General features: G+C 34.1%; 1 protein-coding gene across 2 annotated transcripts in view; it reads right to left on the bottom strand.

Annotated features, from left to right (window-relative positions):
- Positions 1 to 13,984: 13,984 nt before the first annotated feature.
- LOC131031966 (pentatricopeptide repeat-containing protein At1g11900) overlaps positions 13,985 to 18,952 on the bottom strand; it is a 34,896-nt gene continuing 29,928 nt past the window's right edge. Inside the window, exon 2 of one of the 2 annotated variants that reach the window (XM_057962832.1) lies at positions 13,985 to 15,176. In XM_057962832.1, coding sequence (XP_057818815.1) covers positions 14,118 to 15,176 — 1,059 coding nt within the window. In that variant the 3' untranslated portion in view covers positions 13,985 to 14,117. The remainder of the gene's footprint in view (positions 15,177 to 18,952) is intronic. The other variant, XM_057962833.1, reaches the window with a different exon arrangement.

Consider the following 18,952-nt stretch of genomic DNA (forward strand, 5'->3'; position numbering starts at 1 on the left):
TCCTTCTGAAAGAAGGTGCATTTCAAGAGTTTTCCATATAACTTATTTTGTCTTAAGCATTAAAGAACAATCTCTAAATGTTGGAGATCCTCCTCTTCATTCTTGGAATAAATAAGAATATTATCCAAGAAGACCAACACAAACTTATCTAAGTGGTCTGTAAATACATTATTCATCAAGTTCATGAATTTTGCAAGCACATTCATTAGTCCAAAAGGTAAGACTGTGAACTCGTAATGACAATACCTAGTCTTGAAGGTTGTTTTGACAATGTCTTCTTCTTAATCAATTATTTCTGGATTTGATTGTGTATAAATTTTTGCCTCAATATTTTAGATCACACTCCATGATCCATCATTTTTCACTTCTAGATGCTTTCTAACTTTTTTCATCCTAATGATGGATGTGATCTGAAACGTTGATGCAAAAATTTATACACAATAGAATCTGGAAACATTTAATTTAATATCTAATGGATTGTGGAAACTTAATGTCTATGAATGTCTTCTTCCTTGATCCTTGGTTGATGATATCCTAATTGTAGATCAATTTTTTAAAACATTGTCACTCCTCGCAATTGATCAAATAGATCATCAATATGTGGTAACAGATACTTGTTCTTTATCGTTGTCTTCTTAAGCAAGCGATAATCAATGCACAAACATAGTGTACCATCTTTCTTTTTCACAAAGATCATTAGCACTCCCCAAGGTGAAACACTGGGTCTAATTAATCCCTTGAACAATAATTCCTCCAATTGATTTTTCGACTCCATTAACTCTGTTGTGGTCATCCTTGTAGACATATAAAAATGACCACTTTCCTAAGTGAATATTTAATATTCATTTCAATCTCATTTCTCTATTTAATTAAATTATATTTTATTAAATTATTCACATTCATCTATTTGATTAAATAAATTACTCAATTTATTTAATTAAGTTCACCTAAGCCTTTCATAGCTTTTAATTAAATAAATAACTTTATTTAATTAATTCCCCTTTCTCCCCTTTTAATTAAATTTACATTTAATTAAATTGTTCATTGCAATGAATCTAGTTTATTTATTTAAATCCCTCACTTGTATTTATGCAAGTTGCATCTATTTTAGTTGAAATAAAGTAATTTATTTTAATTAAAATTCCCCTCCATCCACTTGCAAAATCCTACATATCCCACTTGCCTCTCTAAACCCCCTTCTAGATTCTTCTAATCACTTCTAAATTAGCCTAACCCATCTCCTAAATATTGTCACATCCCTAAGCAAAGGGAAGTCACTTCTCAACCCCTCAAAATCTTTGAAAACCATTAAAGGCTTTATGTCTTCAACAAGTTAACCTTGAAAGTCTTCAAAACCATTAATGGTTAACTCAACCCTCTTGCATGATTAGAGACTTTCTCTTTAACTCAACCTTCACCTAACCCAAGGGTCTCATCAAGCATTCATCGCTTTGACCATGATTATTCATTTAACCCTTGCACAAGAGTTTATCCTTTGGGTAAAAGCTTTATCCAATGGATAACCCTAACCTAACCTTAACCCTTACCTCCTGAGGTAACCATGAGGTCTTCTCAAGCATTTAATGATTCTTACATCTCCTCTCAAGCAGTCTTATGTTGACAATTGTCACCATTTCATTGGTGAGAATTGTAAACATGGATTGATAACTTTCAATCATGGCCCTTGATAAGATCATCCAATCTTGACCATTCATTTCCCTGTATTTCCTATAAATAGAGCCCTTCTTCTCTCATTTTCATATCCAAGTCTTTAGTATCAAAATTATAGACTTTTATTAAGCATCTAACATAATCATTTTAAATCAGGCATTTAGTATCTCTTTGAATAGAAATCATCTAAATAAGCATTTTTAGAAGCATTTCTATTATCATAGCATTCTCATATTAGACTAGTATATCATGTTAGGATAGATTTTACTAATCTTTTATCTTATCATCATATCCACGTTAGTTTAATTCATACTAGATTTAATATCATGCACAACTAGGAATGCATTCATATTAAGTTAATCAATATCCCTCGTTCTCGTAGTTGTCATTCCTAAGTCACTTTGCTCAGTGATCTGAGAGCAAAGGCATTGGCTTGAGGGATCTTGTGAGATAGAGAACAATGGAACGTCCCTTGGGAAGTTGAGCTATTTAACATAGCTCCATAACTTGCACCAAGAGTCCCATTGGTGTGTGGACTTGTCTAGAAACCGAAATTTGTGTTTCATTGCACCACTTTTCCTGCACACAATCCTATATGGCACTTTTGATATAGGTTTCCATCATGGAATGATGTCAATGGAGAAATCAAACACTCTTTTGGAAGGCAATCTGGGTAATTCATCTAGAAATACATCTGCAAAATCCTTAAGTATAAGATGTTTCTCCATTTTCGATTTTCCTGATTCCATTATCTCACAATCTTCGGCTTCTTGGAGGTTTTGGGGTCCATAGTTAACTACACCATATTGAGAAATGAACTCGTTGCATTCCTCAAGTTTTTTCTATTTTTACAGTGAAAAATTGGCAACCTTTCTTCTTTTCTCTATGCATTTGTACAACAGATTTGTCACAACTTAATTTTTCTAAGTGTTCCCTAAAATAATACCCAGTTCCCAAGATCATCTAAACATTCTACAGATTTTGAATGACAATCTACTTTGTCTCTATGTTTCCATAGCAAATTCATCCCTAGAATAACATCATAAGAACCTATGGGGGCCACATGCAAATTCACTTCCACAGGGAATCTCAACAGTTCTACCCTAGCTTCAAATAAACATTGTTCAACCTTAGCTCTTGTCTGGTTTGCATACTCAACATTCCCATATTTTTTCACATAACCAACTTTCCTAGAAATTTTACTAGCTATACTAGGTGAAACAAAAAAAATTTAGCTCCAGTATCAATTAAAATTGAAATGGGTAATACCAAACAAAGTACCTTTTGTTGGAACGCTTCTTGTTGGGAAGGTACAAGATTACCATGTGGTTGTGTCCTTGGTGATTTGTTGGGACATTGACTTGCATAGTGATCTCCTTCACATGTAAAACATCCTCTCAACGACCCATTCCTTGGTGCAGACTTTCCAAATCGGTCTTCATTCCTTCCAACATTGTTGTTGTTGTTTCCTCTACGGCCCCTTCTTGATTTATTATGATTATTGCAGTATCTCTTGTCACCTTTGCTTTGAAAATCTTGCCCATCACTTGGCTTCTTAGAAGATTAATTATCTTGTGAACATTTAAACTTTTTTCGATTTTTCTCTCGGTAGTCTGGTATAGATTTAAGCCTTTGTTCTTGATTAATGTTTTTATCGTACACTAATTCCATGGTGGCAAGATCGTGTACACCTACCTCTCCTCTGATTTGAGTGTTGAGACCCATGATGAACTTTCTCATGCAAAATCGCTTGTCCTTTTGGTACATGGGTACATACTTCAGAAGTCGAGTGAATTTCTCCCAGTATTCATTTACCGAGGAATCTCCTTGCCTCAAGTTTTGAAAGTCAATCAACTTTTGATCATAGAAAAGTTGAGGTAGTCATTGCTTGCAAAATATTTCCACAAATTCACTCCAAGTAAGACTTAAAGAACTTAACCCAAGCTCCATTTTCTTATTCATCCACCAATTGGATGCTTCACCAACCAATTGATAAGCTCCCCAAACACCCTTAGTAACCTTAGAGTAATTTTTAATCTCAAAATACTTTTCCATTTCTATGAGCCATGCCTCAATTGCATCCCCACTAGTGGTTCCTTCAAACTTTGGAGGGGTGATTTTCTTCATATCACGTGATAGCTCTCTTGCAAGTCTTTTCCTTGTACTTCTCTCTAATCTAGATTGAGATTCTTCATTGTTATGATCACTTGACTATGATTGGTCATGGGAACTTTCTCCTTCCTCTCCATCAGAAACTTTTTCTTCATGCCTTTTTGTTTCCATAACCTTTTATTCAAGATTCCTAATTCTTTCTCTACTTTCGTTCATCATGGCCAAGATACGATCCAATTTAGCATCAATGTTTTCCACACCTTGGCCTTCTTCTTGGCTACTGTCTAGTTTGGTTCTTGCCTTAACCATTGTCCACTAGAATTGTTCCACCAAGAGGTTTCATTTAAATTGGATCCTAGGAAAGTCTTCTAAACTTCTAAAAAGTACATAAACATTCGAACATGAAAGTTTTAAAGAAACTTTCACACAAGTTTTGTCAAAACATGATTTTATTTATTCTCATAAGGATTTCAAATATCCTTGCATTTACAAAGAATGACTATTCAGATAGTCAAGGGGAGCATATCCTTTGGATTCACTCTATAATACATAATTAAGTGGAACATATCCCTCTGACTTTTGTTCACTCACATGGTCGAAGGGTACATATCCTTCAGACTCATTCTCAAATACATAAAGTTAGGGAACATATCCCTTCAATTTATCACTAGAGTAAATTACAACTATCTCAAACAATGTGGGCATACGAGGATTCCTAAAAATCAAATTAAGACCAATACTCCATTCCAAAGGCATATCCCTGGGAAGTGGTAGAGAATCTGACTTAGCATGAGAGACGGGAGGTACAAAATTAACTATCTCACGCATCTTCGTTTTCTCTTGACGGGTACAAGATAGGGCACAACTAATAGTCTCAATGTCACTCATCCAAATTGCATTGTCATCTTTGGTTCCCTCTTTGGTTTTAACAATGGCTTCCTTTTACTTCTTGGCCTTGAGGTAGCGCTCATTTTCGATCACTAACTTCCTTCCAATCATCTTGAGATGCACCATCTTGGCACAAAATTCCCTAACATTAGACTCGTATAATGTTGGATGGAAAGTATAGCGAGCACATAGCTTCCATAGCTCAGCCTAGTCACTCTAATACCACATGTAACAAGACCAATTGTTCAACCTGTTTTTTTTCTAAGTTTTAACCCACTTCAAAATAGTTTATAACACCAATATTTAGACTATAAAATATTTATTCCATTTCATAAACAAGATACATATTTGAAATAAATCCCATTTCAAACTTTTCCATTGCATCATAGTTTATTTACAATTTCATATGAATGATAACATTTACAATTCCATTTTCAAATATCATAGAGATACTTAATAGCTTCCATGATCTTACATAAGAAATATGAATGCTTTAGATGTCCTTGTTGGCATACATACTCAAAATTCTAGATGCTAACTGCATGAGGAAGAGTATCACTCAGCTGTTCTTCCACCCAATCACAGACTTGACAGTCTCTTATGTCTCTTCTTACTGAAAGTGATATGACCCTTCGATGAAGAGATTGGTTTGGTGACCTCATAATAATAGCATTTGTGAGCATAGTGTTGTGTCCTACATATCTAGAGCTACCATACATTGGCTACAACCTACATGTAAACCTTGATCACAATGAACCAACACTGTAGACAATGGCTACCTACACTACTTTGGCAAAAGAATTCAAAACTCAGTACTTCGAGTGAAAGTTGTATGTTCACCCACTTCTTAGCTCAATTTGGTATATTGACCATTCATACTTTTTTCAATTATGACATAGTTCATTCCCATAAAGGTGACAATAGAACAATTAACTAGGTTACTTGCACCCGTAGATTATACCGACTCTAGGATCAACCAAGTTAACCATTACTACACCAATCAATATAATTACACATTGTCTGACATAGAATAATATATATGTATGCTCAAACAAAAGGGTTTCATAGTAACAAGACTCTACCAAAAATCAAGCATACTTATTCAAACAAGAAAAACCAAAGTACCAATCAACAAAATTATTAAAACATGTATTTCATCTTTCTTCAAGCACTTGCATACAAATATTATTTCAATATAAAAAAATAGATAAAATCATCATGCCTAGAATTATAGTCCCAATGAAGGTGTTTCTTCCTAAGCTCAATCCACGCTTGCTTCACCCTCTTAGGATCAACTTACCCTCAACCTTAACATCTGTCAATCTCTCAACAAAACAATCCAACTTACTTCCTTACAAAAGACTTGAACAATCTCTCTTACGAAAATGGAGAATGGAAAACAAGAAAATAATGTGAAAATGGTGAGTGAATGGGTGCTCTCAAAGTAGAGAAGCTACTCTATGTATACAAGAATTTGAGACACTTAATGCTACAATTAAGCTCTCAAATCTATCACCTTTCTCCCTTCTAATGCCACCCCTTAGTTAGAATATTGACTAAGCTTAATCACAAGAATATGTGGCTTCCCAAATAACTATATAACTGACACATATAAAGTCCAATTTTATTCTACTAATGAATCGCTCCTAATTATACTAAGTCAAAATATGTTTTATCCATAATTTACTACTTACCTAAGCAAGTTGGTTTCTAACTCTTGTCAAATGATAGAATTAATATTATTTATTCCGCTTGCCAAGCCTTGCAAAGTGGATCCATCATGCATTGACCATGACTTGCTAAGAAAGGGGTTTTTTTTAAAGCATTAACATCCCCCACTCCCTTAGGAGAAGGGGTACACCACCTGTATGGTGGTCGGCCCTACCAACCACTACATGGTATGCTAAACGGTTATCATTTAAACTTTATTCTCTCGCCACTTCGTGCTATTTGTAGACTTTTAACATACCATTATTAAATCCGATTTAAATTAATATATGTTTATATGTTAATTAAATATTTAGACATTAGAAAATAATTTAAACATTCTAAACATATATGTATATATCGTCCAACATTTTGAATAATTAATCAAATTAACAATATACATACATGTGTGTGTATGTGTATGTGTATGTGTATGTGTATGTGTGTGTATGTATACACACACACACACATATATATGTGTGTGTGTATACATACATGCATATATATATATATATATATATATATGTGTGTGTGTGTGTGTGTGTGTGTGTGTGTGTGTGTGTATGTACACACACACACACACAAATATATTTGTGTGTGTGTGTGTGTGTGTGTGTACATACACACACACACACACACACATACACACACACACACATATGTATATGTATGTATGTATACACACACACATATATGTGTGTGTGTGTACATATGTATGCACATGTATACATATGTATACATATATATATACATATGTATATATATATGTATATATACATACACACACACACACATACACACGCGCGCACGCACGCACACACACACACACACACACACACACACACACACACACACACACACACAAATATATTCAATCACACATTTCAAATCAAGAACAACCAAAACATTACAAAATGTTGCCAACTCCAACAAAAGGTTACTTACCATTTCCCATCTAGCTTCACTCAACTTGACCAACTGGGATGTTAGTGTGTGATAGCTCAATCGGGCGCATATTAAAGATTATCGAGCCAAGTTCTTCTCCTTAGTGATACTCTTCCTCCCTTCTGGAGGCTTGATCATTTCATGTATCCAACTTAGTACACACATCAATAGTTAGTCGTTATCCACACATACATATGCATCATAGATTATCATCTTCAAGCATTCAAAGTATCATAATGATTGCACATTTATTCATTAGATTTTCCAATTAATGTAAATATATTCAAAATGTAATCATGCATTAAAGAATTTTAATTAAACAAAGTAACAGTAAATAGGTAATATCAAAATGGATTGTAACATTATGCATCCTAGAGACAATTGCATTCATATTTCCCTTAAAATCAGCAATCTCTTGCTCCCAAGTGGAATATCCTAGGTTGATGGTTGAAATTTAGCAGTCAATCAAAGTTGTATGATGTTGATCCTTGGGTGCAAATGATGTGGCGAATTGGACAATTTTTTACCATGTTACATCCTTAGTAATAGAAGATAATAGCTTATTCCTTTCTCTTAGGCTTTAGTATATCAATTTGTTATATTAGGATCTTTAGTTCAAGAGGGACGACTTCAACCTAGTATGTTCTTTATAATCTACTAACTAACCATGTAGGGGTACTATTTTTTGGTCTACCTTCCTATTATCATTACCTTTTAGGTGACCTTAACTACTATATTCTCTCTTTTCTATTATATGTCACTAGTCATTATCCTTTGCAACTTAGCTATGCTTATATGTTGCAAGTCTTTGTCTAAGATAGCACACCATGTGGTAGTGATTTAAGAAGGAAAGGAAATTCCTTTGAATTTGTACTTCATGTATTTTGCCCCCTTACTCATCCATCCTATATGATATATGAAATTTTCAAAGTACCCAGTTGATCATCAAAGGTTCTAATTACAAATTATTAAATTTGTTCATCAATATTGCTTATTATATTTGTTCACCTATTAGTTTATCCTTTGTTTACGGTTTTCTACAATTCTAAAGCTAGGGTAAGTTAGGGTTTTCAACTTGAATTTCATATTAATCTCATTTTGCACATTCATGATTTAACCTATTCTAAAATTTAAATTCACATAACAAAGTTGCTAGGGATTCCATAAGGTAGATACTTGAGTTTTACTCAAGTTTTCATAAGATACATACCTGAGTTTTCCAAAAATTAAATGTTTGGGATTGTTGGGAAACTCAATAATGCTCTTTCTTCTCCATCCAATGTGCCAATAATATCTCCTTTCGCAACCTTTCTCAATAGTATTTGCCAAAACTTGATTCAAGTAATTTTAAGCTCAATGAACGCTCTCAAAACTCTCTTACGTGCTAAAATTTCGCTTGTGATGAAATGTATCAAAGAACTAAACTAATCTTGCAAAAATATGTGAAACTAGGGATGCATTCAATGCTTGGAGCAAGTAAGTAGATAATTAATTCCATTGGTGGGAATGCTACTTGTGGAATTTCAAATAGGAATCTCACCTTCTCTTTTTACCGTGTTTTTGAAAGTGGGGTTTAGTTGGACGATCGCTTTTTGCATTAAGCTCCATTTTTTTATACTGAGGAGATTTGAAATCCATACCATTTAGGTGCTTACAAATGTTATTACACAAAGTGTCCTCTGAAATTAAGTCTTTTGTTGCCCTTTAATAGTTCTTTGTGAGAACTTCAAAGTGAGCCAATTGTTTTGCTAATGTTAAAATTCATGCTCAAATATGTTCTTCTCTATGAAAGCTTCTTGTGGGAATTTTACTTACAATGTGTTGTGTTGATAATCTTAAGTGAATCAATTATGTTTTGGCTTAAAAGTATGATTTAGATGAACATTTCTAATGTTGATGTCATCAAAAGGTAATGACGATGTCAACATGATGTTTAATCACAAATAGAGCTCATAGGTCTAAATGTATGATGTTAGCATGATGTAATGGTGACATCATCTTTGTAAATATTGTGGGAAGTTCTAACAAGACTACTCAAATGAGTGATTCGCAAAAGGGTTTAATTCAATTGAAAAAGGGACACATATAGAAGGAAAGTGAAGCAATGATAATGTCACCCAAGTATATTGTGCAAGAAATTTCAAGTGAATCGATCATTATCAAACATTTATTGAATGGGTTCAAACATGCATTAAACTTTCACAGTTGATTAATTCTATTTCTAAATCAGTGAGAGCAAGGATTACTAAGTGAACTAGTTTTATTTGGTTGCTAATAGTTGTAGTTCACTTATGTACCAAGAATTTTCTAGGATAGACCTTTTGTGAGTAACTTTAAGTGAATCGATCATGTGGGAAAATCTTATGGTACTAATTTTGCAAAGTTGGGATGACCAAACAAGAACTTGATTCGAGGATTCTCAAGAAATTACAGACAATATAGAGTACACTTAATTTTAGGAAAAGAGGGAGTCCTAATTTTTTCAAAAGCTAAATGGGACATGTTGAGAAGAAGCACAATAATTGCCTCATATAATTTGTAGGTGTGACATTACAGTTTAAGAGTTCGATCATTTGTGAAAAGAATCCATAAGTATTCTTACTTTACCCATATCCTTAGGACCTTTCACACTAGATATGTTATTCCATGTGATGTTAGAATGAATATTTTATATTACCCTTTAAGGGCATTTATAGACCTACTCTATAATTGTTGTTCCCTTATCCCTCCACCAATCTTTAAATTTGTGCATATGGATAATGTTTATACCATTTTCACCAATTAAGATCATTTCAAGTATGTTCAATTGATAGAATCTCAAAGTATTATTATTCCCAATCTTGATTGATAACCAACCCTACCACACTCAAGAAGGCCCCTTTATCCAACCTCAATGAAGATGAATGGGATGCTCTTGATTTTATATTATCATAAACAATTAAGTCTTAAATTAATGCTACAAATTGTGGCATATCTCCTTCATTGGTGGATCCTCGTGCCTTTTGCCAACCACCTCAACCCCACCCACTCTACCCATTACCAACCCTTTTTGAACTACTTGTGAATGCAATAATAATGATGAATTAGATACTTCTAATGACAAGTCACTTTCATGTTCTCTATCCTCACTCACGATATGCATGGCATTTGCTTTACAAACTTGAAAAAATGAGAATAGAAAGGAAAAGGCCTCAATCCTTACAAGATGGTATCCTTGAACTTATTCAAATTCTAAAACATTTTAATAAAGAAGGTATTGGATATATACCACACATTTTAAAGCCATCATTCTTGTAAACTATGAAATCATTTTTTTGTGATATCCCCTTTTTAAGCTTTATTAATAAATTATTGACACAACCTTCTCCATGACATGGATAATATCATACCACCTTTTTTAGACCATATCTTATCTCTCTTGTTGTTTTCACTACATATGTTTTTCTTCTACCTTCAACATCCCCTCATATCTCCATTGCCTATTATCAAACTCATCTTGTTTACAAATTTGCACTCACTATTCTTCTATACCTTCAATGCTTGGGAGCATTTCTTTATCTTGTCTCTTATAATCAAGTCTCTTCAATACAAGTTCTTGCTTGCCTTCTTATTGATTAATATGCATGTCATTGGTTTCAAATGTTAATTATACAACACTCATGTTAGTGGTATGTTCCATTAATGACAAAATATGTTAGTGGCCATTTCACTATCAAGTTGTACTAGCAACCACCTCTTAATTTGCCTCAATAATAAATTCTGCACAAATATACTACTCTCTTCCTTTATATTTCTTTCTTCTAAATGATGATAAATTCTATGTTGCAAATAATATTCATTGTTGGTTCGATGAATAGAATAATATCTTAAGGTCGTATTTCTTAAAAATCCTTGTCCAATTCTTTCTATCGCATGTTTACAATTCTCACTATGTTTACATTACCAATTCTCTATTTTTACTTAATTTCTTGATCTCTAAAAGATCATATCTTACATAATTTTTATTTGGTAATTTCCTAGTGTTGTACTTAAACACTATATCTTGCACAAAACACTTGTCCTCAAAATAGAGGCAATATTAGGGGCAAAATTTTCATGTATCCCCTTATCTGGTGCCTAAATAAACACATTTTAGGCCAACATGATGCTATATCAAGCCCTTCCAAAAAAAACATTTTCGTTACCTCACATCTATTTCATCAAGCTATATACAATCAATTTTAGGGGGCAAATATTCTATTTTACATCACACACACAATACAATTTTTGAAGTGATAGGTCATGTATCCTACACGACACACATTGGTTAAAGTGACTCTTAACAAGTCCTACACCACTCTAGGTAAAGTGACTATATGGTATGGGTCTTACAATGCGCAATGGTTAAAGTGATTCCTTCATAGGTCCTACACCATGCAATGGATAAAGTGATTCCACCATGGGTTCAACACCACCCATTTTAAACATGAATTATATCATTCTTGGGGGCCAACTCAAAATCAACTCTGTGACTATCACATATAGTATGATCCCTTTCTATTGCTTGAGGTTTATTATATAGATTTCATGAAGGCCAATTTGATCACATATCCATTACTCCCCTCAGGATTTGGTATGTGATTTAATTCCTAGAATTGTGTAAATTATTTATTATTACTTTTAATTGTGTACATTGATTTTTCTTACTATGCTTTGCATACTTAAAGATATTACCCCAAAAAAGACAAAGAACAACACAAATCAATCCTTGAAAAATATGGATTATGCATATTTTCAATATTGCTTTTACTTTGGCATGCACTATATATGTAAACTTGTCCATGCTAAAGTTGGGGCAAAATGTAAAAGACAAAAGTGCATACTCAACACATCCATTCATTTGCATCAAATGTAAAAAGGAAAAAAATGTTTAATACGGCAATGAACTTTCACAACATTGGGTAAGTATTGGGAAGCAACAACAACACATACAAGCAAAAGCACAATATAACAACATTAAAACCATATGCTTAGAACATGGAGCTCCATAGTTGCATATTTTGCTACACATGCCTTATACAACAAATTGATCATCTAAGATTGATTTTGTTACATTCTCAAGGCATCCATTCTTATCCTTTTCAAATCTATTAGAGGATTTGATTGAGGCAAGCCTCCATGTGCCATGACACCGCCCTATGAAAGACACCATTTTATTAAAGTATGGTCTACAAAAGAGTAGTAGAAAACATCCCAACCATATAGGATGTGAATGCAACAATATAATGAAGCCCACAATCATTGTCTCTATCACACTTGACCGAACACTACTGTGTGGATCTATTTTTCAAACATAGTTTGAGAAAAACGAATAGAAACAAGAATCCAAAGCCATGGTTTCTCCCCCTAATCCCAACCAAGCATCAAAATCTTCATAAAACATCATATAGGGTATGCCCCTCTCACCCTTCTTCCCTTGCCCTTGTTTTTATTGTTTCCTCTCCTATTCTTAGTCTAAATAAAATGAAATTAATGTTTAGACGTTTAGCATGTTTACACTCATGTTAAACATTAAACTAAGAATTACAAGATAGAAAATTAGAAATTATTCTTTTATCCTTTTATAGATAGTATGTTTTAGTATAGTGAAATATTATTCGCCTAGATCATATTTGATCCATTTAAGTAGATTCAAAGTAGTTGAATAAACCAAAAACATGATCATATTCAAATGAGTGCATTCCTTTCACGAAGAATGGTTTAAAAACAAACTTCTTGTCTCCCCTAAATGTTCACTAGTTAGCAAGCAAGCCACAATAGAAACATAGATTATTAGCTGTTCAAATTTATATTGTTTTTGCCATTACTAAATTATAGAGAGACCTAGAAACAGAATGACAGTACGATGCAAGAGATGAAGGCACGTAGAGGCAATGGAAATGGACTTTTATTATATATAGATAGGAAAATATTTATCTAATAGCAGAATTGGACTTCTATTATTTATAGATAAGAAAATATTTATGCATCCATTGAAGCTAATGCATAAGTAAATAACCCTTCCCAACGCTAAAGGTCTTCACTGGTTCAGCCTTCTTTCATTGACCTGGATTATAAGCAATAGATTACTTTAGCTCAATATGAGCATCTAACCTTTTTTGATAGGAAGGTCTAGTGTTTAAAATGAAAGGATTTGCTGGAGTGGACCGTTTTTGGAATTTCAAATTGCTTTAGTTGATATACCATGATAACTTGCATTCTTTAGTCATTAGGATTTCTAAGATACATTACAATAGCACGCAGTGCAAGTCCGGGCCTTATTACTCATGCAGACAATAATAGCATATAATAATGTGTAAGTCTAATAATGATCTAATATGTGGTTCTAGTTGGCACTCAGTCATTCCTTCTGAATGGAAAGTCCCTGAACTAAAAATATGAATTCTTATTTCACTCTTGAAATTTGTAACCAAGTCTATCTTCAAATTGCTTCTTAAGCACATATAATTGTCTATAGTACAGCCTGCTTATCTATCGTGCACTACATTTGATAAAACTTATGGGCTTCGAATAAAATGGTGTATTCAATTATAAGGGATAGTTTGATGTAACTGTACCTTCTTGCTTAACATTATAATTTTGGACTTTTTAGAACTTCAGCCAATCATCTAAAACAAGAAAACCAAACAAATCCTAAGACTTGATATTGCATATGAAAATAATTAGGCATTTAAAATTAAAAAATGAAAAATAGGCAAAAAAAAAATATGGCACAACAATACTCTGATCATCTGAGCAAGCTTCAAATTGAATAATCATCTGCGTTTTTTCTTGAAATCTCCAGGACCAATCAAATTAGAACTGCTCTCATTCATTTCTTCTGACAACTTGTTTGCAATCTCCACTTTACCAGCCTTTCTGAGGGTACTTATGAGAGACCTATAAACATAAACTGATGCCCTGCAACCCCTTTTTTTCATGTCAATAAATAATCTCATTGCTTCATCAACCTGACCTATACGGCCAAACCTATCAATTAGTGCAGTGTATATGCGCAAATTAGGTTCAAAACCTCTTGCAATCATCTCTTTCAAAACTATCAAACATAAATCTAATCTACCCAACCTACAAAAATTATTTATCAATGTGTTGTAAGTAATGATATCTGGATCGTGTCCCAATTCCTTCATAGATAAAAATTCATGATAGGTTATGTCTCCGTGGCCTGACTTGCCAAGGACATCAATAATAGTGTTATAGGTGACCTGGTCTGGTTTGTGTTTGCAGTGTTTCATATATTCAAAGAGTGCAACAGCCGTCTCCAATTGCCCTGTTCCAGCAAATGCATATATTAGTCTGTTCAAAACTGTTGCATTGCAAAGGAAGCTATCCTCTGCCAACTCCATGCAAAATTTGTAGGCTACTTCCTTGTCTGCCACCTTTGCTAATGCCTTCGATAACGCAAAATAGGATGCAGAATCAGAAGATCCATTAGCTAACAAATCCTTGAAGATTTGGCATGCAAGCTTAAAATCACTAGCTTTGCCGACAGCAATCAAAAGAGAACTGTAAACTGCCAAGTCAGGAACAACACCTCTGTTCCTCAATTCTCTCAATAAAAAGAAAGCAGAAAATAACTTGTTAACTTTGATAAAATTTTCAATAAGAACTAGAGTGATCTTCGTGCTTGCAGATAAATTGTTTTCAAAATCAGGAATCAGTTGGCCCAAAGCATCCGGAACCTCTTTCTCTTCTTTAACTAAGAAATCAGCAAGCACAGACAGAGTTGCATCATCTGGTATTTTTCCTAAATTGTGCATCTCATCAATTGCCCTGTGCAGTTCCACCACAAATGGACAGGACACTATAAGGCTCTGCATAAAGAATTTGAAATCAAAACCACTATGAGTGCAGATTTTCAATTAAAATGAAGATAATATTATTCTAATTTTAAAAAGATCAGATGCTTTCACCAAGACCATGTTTCTCTTATATATACTCAGCTAGCAAACTTGGAAACAATTGTGAATCATAATCTATTAATCTCCCTTTGGGTGTAAAGTCTGTATAGCATTCATCTAATCCATTGCAACTCTGGAAAAAAAATGTCATACATGTCTTTGAAAGGAATTTAGGCTGAACAGCGTTCATATAAAAGAAAAATGCATTTCCAAAGAAAAAAAATCAAAATTATTTCAAGCACTGCTTAATGTCTGTTGACGTATTCTAGGAATCACAATGCAATTTCAGCAATAATCAGCAAGGATCAAACCTAGAAATTGGTAACCTAGGCATTACTAAGGGTGACAAAAACAAATGTTTACCTATATTGGAAGAGACCCAAAAGGAAACACACTTATCCCCTTCTCTATAACAGGAACCTAGGGAGAACATGCACCTCATTAAGTCGTTGCAGCTATAATGCTTCAATTTTCAGACCCAGCACAAAGCTCCAACCCCTAGGGCCAGTAACTGCAATAGAAAATAATGTGAAAACAATGAGGAAATTGAATAATGTAGTCATGGTTGCAGAGTTACTCAATAGAGCAACATTTCTAGAATAAAATAAAGAAATATGATTTAAAGAACGTCACTAATAAGTGAATAGAGCAGCAAATCATTTACTATGGTGAAACCAACCAGGAGGGCAAGAAAGGTAGAAACACATTGTTTGCAGAACATCAGTCTGCAAAGGAGAATAAGCATTCCTCATTGACCTTTCCATAGTCCATACCCCATACAGCATTAAAAGATCCATTGATGGACAATAAGGATGGAGACAAAACAAAGACCAGGAAGCTACATGGACCACCTATCTAAAGGTATAAGGCTCTCTGTAAGAAATGTATTCATCAAGGCACCAAACAAGATCATGTGGAAAATCTTATTGTAAATGGTAGCCATATTTGAAGTCCAAGGGAGCCAATACATGGGATAGAATTGAAGGTACAAAATAAAAGGAAACATACAAAAGTCCACAAGAAAGTGTTACCTCCCCTGCAGTAGACTTGACCATAGAATAGAATTAATGTGCAAATGAGTCCAAGGCCAGTGACACAAAAATAAAAAGAATAAGATCGCTTAGATTGGCTAAAGAAGCCCATAGAGTTATTAATGGCTACTACAGAAGACCAGAAGGGTAAACATGTTCAGATATTGCTAGACGCTTAAAATCTGAAGTTAGAGCTATACTACTCGATAAATAAGACACCAAAATGTTGAGAAGTCATGGTAATGAGTTGATTCATAGGAGTACATGCTCTTCAAAAAAGAATGTCTGTTTACAAAGAGTTAAAATCATCTTTCACAGGCAAGGCAGTAAGATGTTTACCTGTCTTTGACCATCCAGTTATTATTATCCTTTTTTATGATTTGCACAAATCCTTGTGTTTGCAAAAAGTGGAGAAAGGCCAAGCAATGCTAAGCTTCTTTGCACAGAAAACCTTTTTAGACTATTTTCTCACATGTTTAAAAGAATGTGGGCTTGGGTGTTGCCAAGCTATGTCAAGAAGGATTCTCAAGAGTGCATGTGGACTTGAGAGTATTAAAATAATGTAATGTTTCTCTAAGAGTCATCTTAGTTAGTTTAGGTAGTTTCTAATTTTGTTGGCTTCTGTTTACGTTTGTCTAGTTTAAAAACATTGTAATATAATTGCCTATATATGTAAACTCTGTTTTCATTATTAGATATACAATTACCATTACATGGCATTAGAGAGGGTCGATGGGGTTTTATAAATTTTGGCAAAAATTTTAATAAAAATTGGTGCCTCTTACCTACAATTTTTTTTCCAGAATTTTTAATCGTTTTTTTATAAAAAAACGTCTCTGATTTTTTAGGCTTTTTAGTGCAAAAAGCAGAGGACTTTTTTTTTTTTCAATTTCGAGGGTTTTTTAACCCATTTTTCATCTGTGTTTTCTTTCTCTGGTTTCCGCGTTTTGGCACCCACGACCTCTGTGCTTCCGCGTTATTCCTCCACACGAAGGTTTTTCCAGCAAGGTTTGTTCGGGTTTTAGCCCATATTTTGTTGTTTGAGCCGGTCTTCTCAATGTTTTCTCTACCTAGCAGCCGCAATTTTTCTAGGTCGTGGCTTTCTGGTCTTCTTGGCAGCGTGTTTTGTGTTTTTTGGCCCACATTTTGTCGTTTCGGTGCGAATGGAGGACTGTATTTTGGTTGTGCTCGTGTCTGGTTTGTGTGAGCCCACGATTTGTTTGCTGCCTTTGTTCAAAGGTTTGGTGGTTGTTTTTTTCCAAGCACGGATCGGTTTCGCATGGTTTCTTTGCAGCTAGGGTTTTCCAGTTTTCCTCAAAATCGATGGTTGCTGCAATTTTGACCTAGGGTTTCTCGATCTCTGTACTTGCTCGTGAAGGATCGTGGTCATGGGTTTTTATAATGTTTTCCTCAAAAATTATATCTAGGTTTTGCCTGATTTTCTCCTAAAAATCATGGCTGTTTTTTCATTTTTTTGCACGATTTATTCACACAAAAATCATGGGATCTTTCTCTACAAAAGGGTTTTCTGGTTTTTTCCACAAAAAATCATGACTTATGTTTTAGTGTCTGGGTTTTTATCAGTTTTTCTCCTCAAAAATCGTGTTTGGTTTGTGGACTTGAGACTTGAGAGTTCTTCAACTTAAGCTCACTTTTAGAAGCTTACGGAGACCAAAAACCTCCATATTGGGGAGGTATGATTTCAAAAATCAGCTCTAAATATGCTCAACCGTTGGGGTCTTGTCACTCAACCTTGTTGAGCTGTCAATTAGGACCCAAGAAAGTGAATTCGTCAAAATACCAGTGAAAAGAGGCTATGCTGATGGTTTGAGCAGTGATAAATTTGGACATCTTCATAAAATCTTTGGTCAAAGTTGCAGAGCTCAAATGACCCTGAAAAGTTACTTTGGTGAAATTGCCACTTGTAGCAAAGTGGCAAAAGGCATGTTCACCCTGGCAAACTCAGAGGCAACCGAAAAACTTATTCTGATGCAAACAGTGAATGGAATACAAAGAGTATGAGAGTTTATTCTTTCATTTGGTTGATTGGCTTTCAATCTTTGCAAGGTTGAAAGGCTAAGGAAGCTTATATGTTGCATTTCCACACTGGGAAGTGATTGGCTCTAGTTGTATGGTGGCTGTAGTCCATCTTCAAGGCTGATACAAGTGTGCATTTAAGTCTAAGTGAGGTGAGTGTGTATTGGAGGTGTGATAGAAGCTCCAGAATTGTTGTGTGAGCTCATTAATGTTCTACATCTATTATCAATTTTTGTGATAGTGTAACAAAGCATATTTGTTCTCTAGAGCTGGAATTTTTCACAGTACGTTGGATTTTCTCTGGGGCAAATCATGTCCAATTTGTTGCGAGTTCCTATTTATTATTTCCACATATTGAGAAGATTTTTGTGTTTCCTTGATTTGTACGTCATTAATAGTGAGACATCCACTGTTACATGGCTTAGAGAGCATATTAAGGGTTTTGTTGAGTTCTTTTGTAACTTTTTTTAAAGAGCAGAGGGAGAAATCTGCTCCCTGTTAAGGATAGGATCATATATATATATATATATATATATACACGAAAACACAGTGTGTATGTGTGTGTGTATAAACAACTCTAAAGTTTTTTAAAAAACATCAATTAAGAACACTAAAAGAACA

The sequence above is a fragment of the Cryptomeria japonica genome, chromosome 9 (genome assembly GCF_030272615.1).
Source record: "Cryptomeria japonica chromosome 9, Sugi_1.0, whole genome shotgun sequence".
Taxonomy (NCBI): Eukaryota; Viridiplantae; Streptophyta; class Pinopsida; order Cupressales; family Cupressaceae; genus Cryptomeria; species Cryptomeria japonica.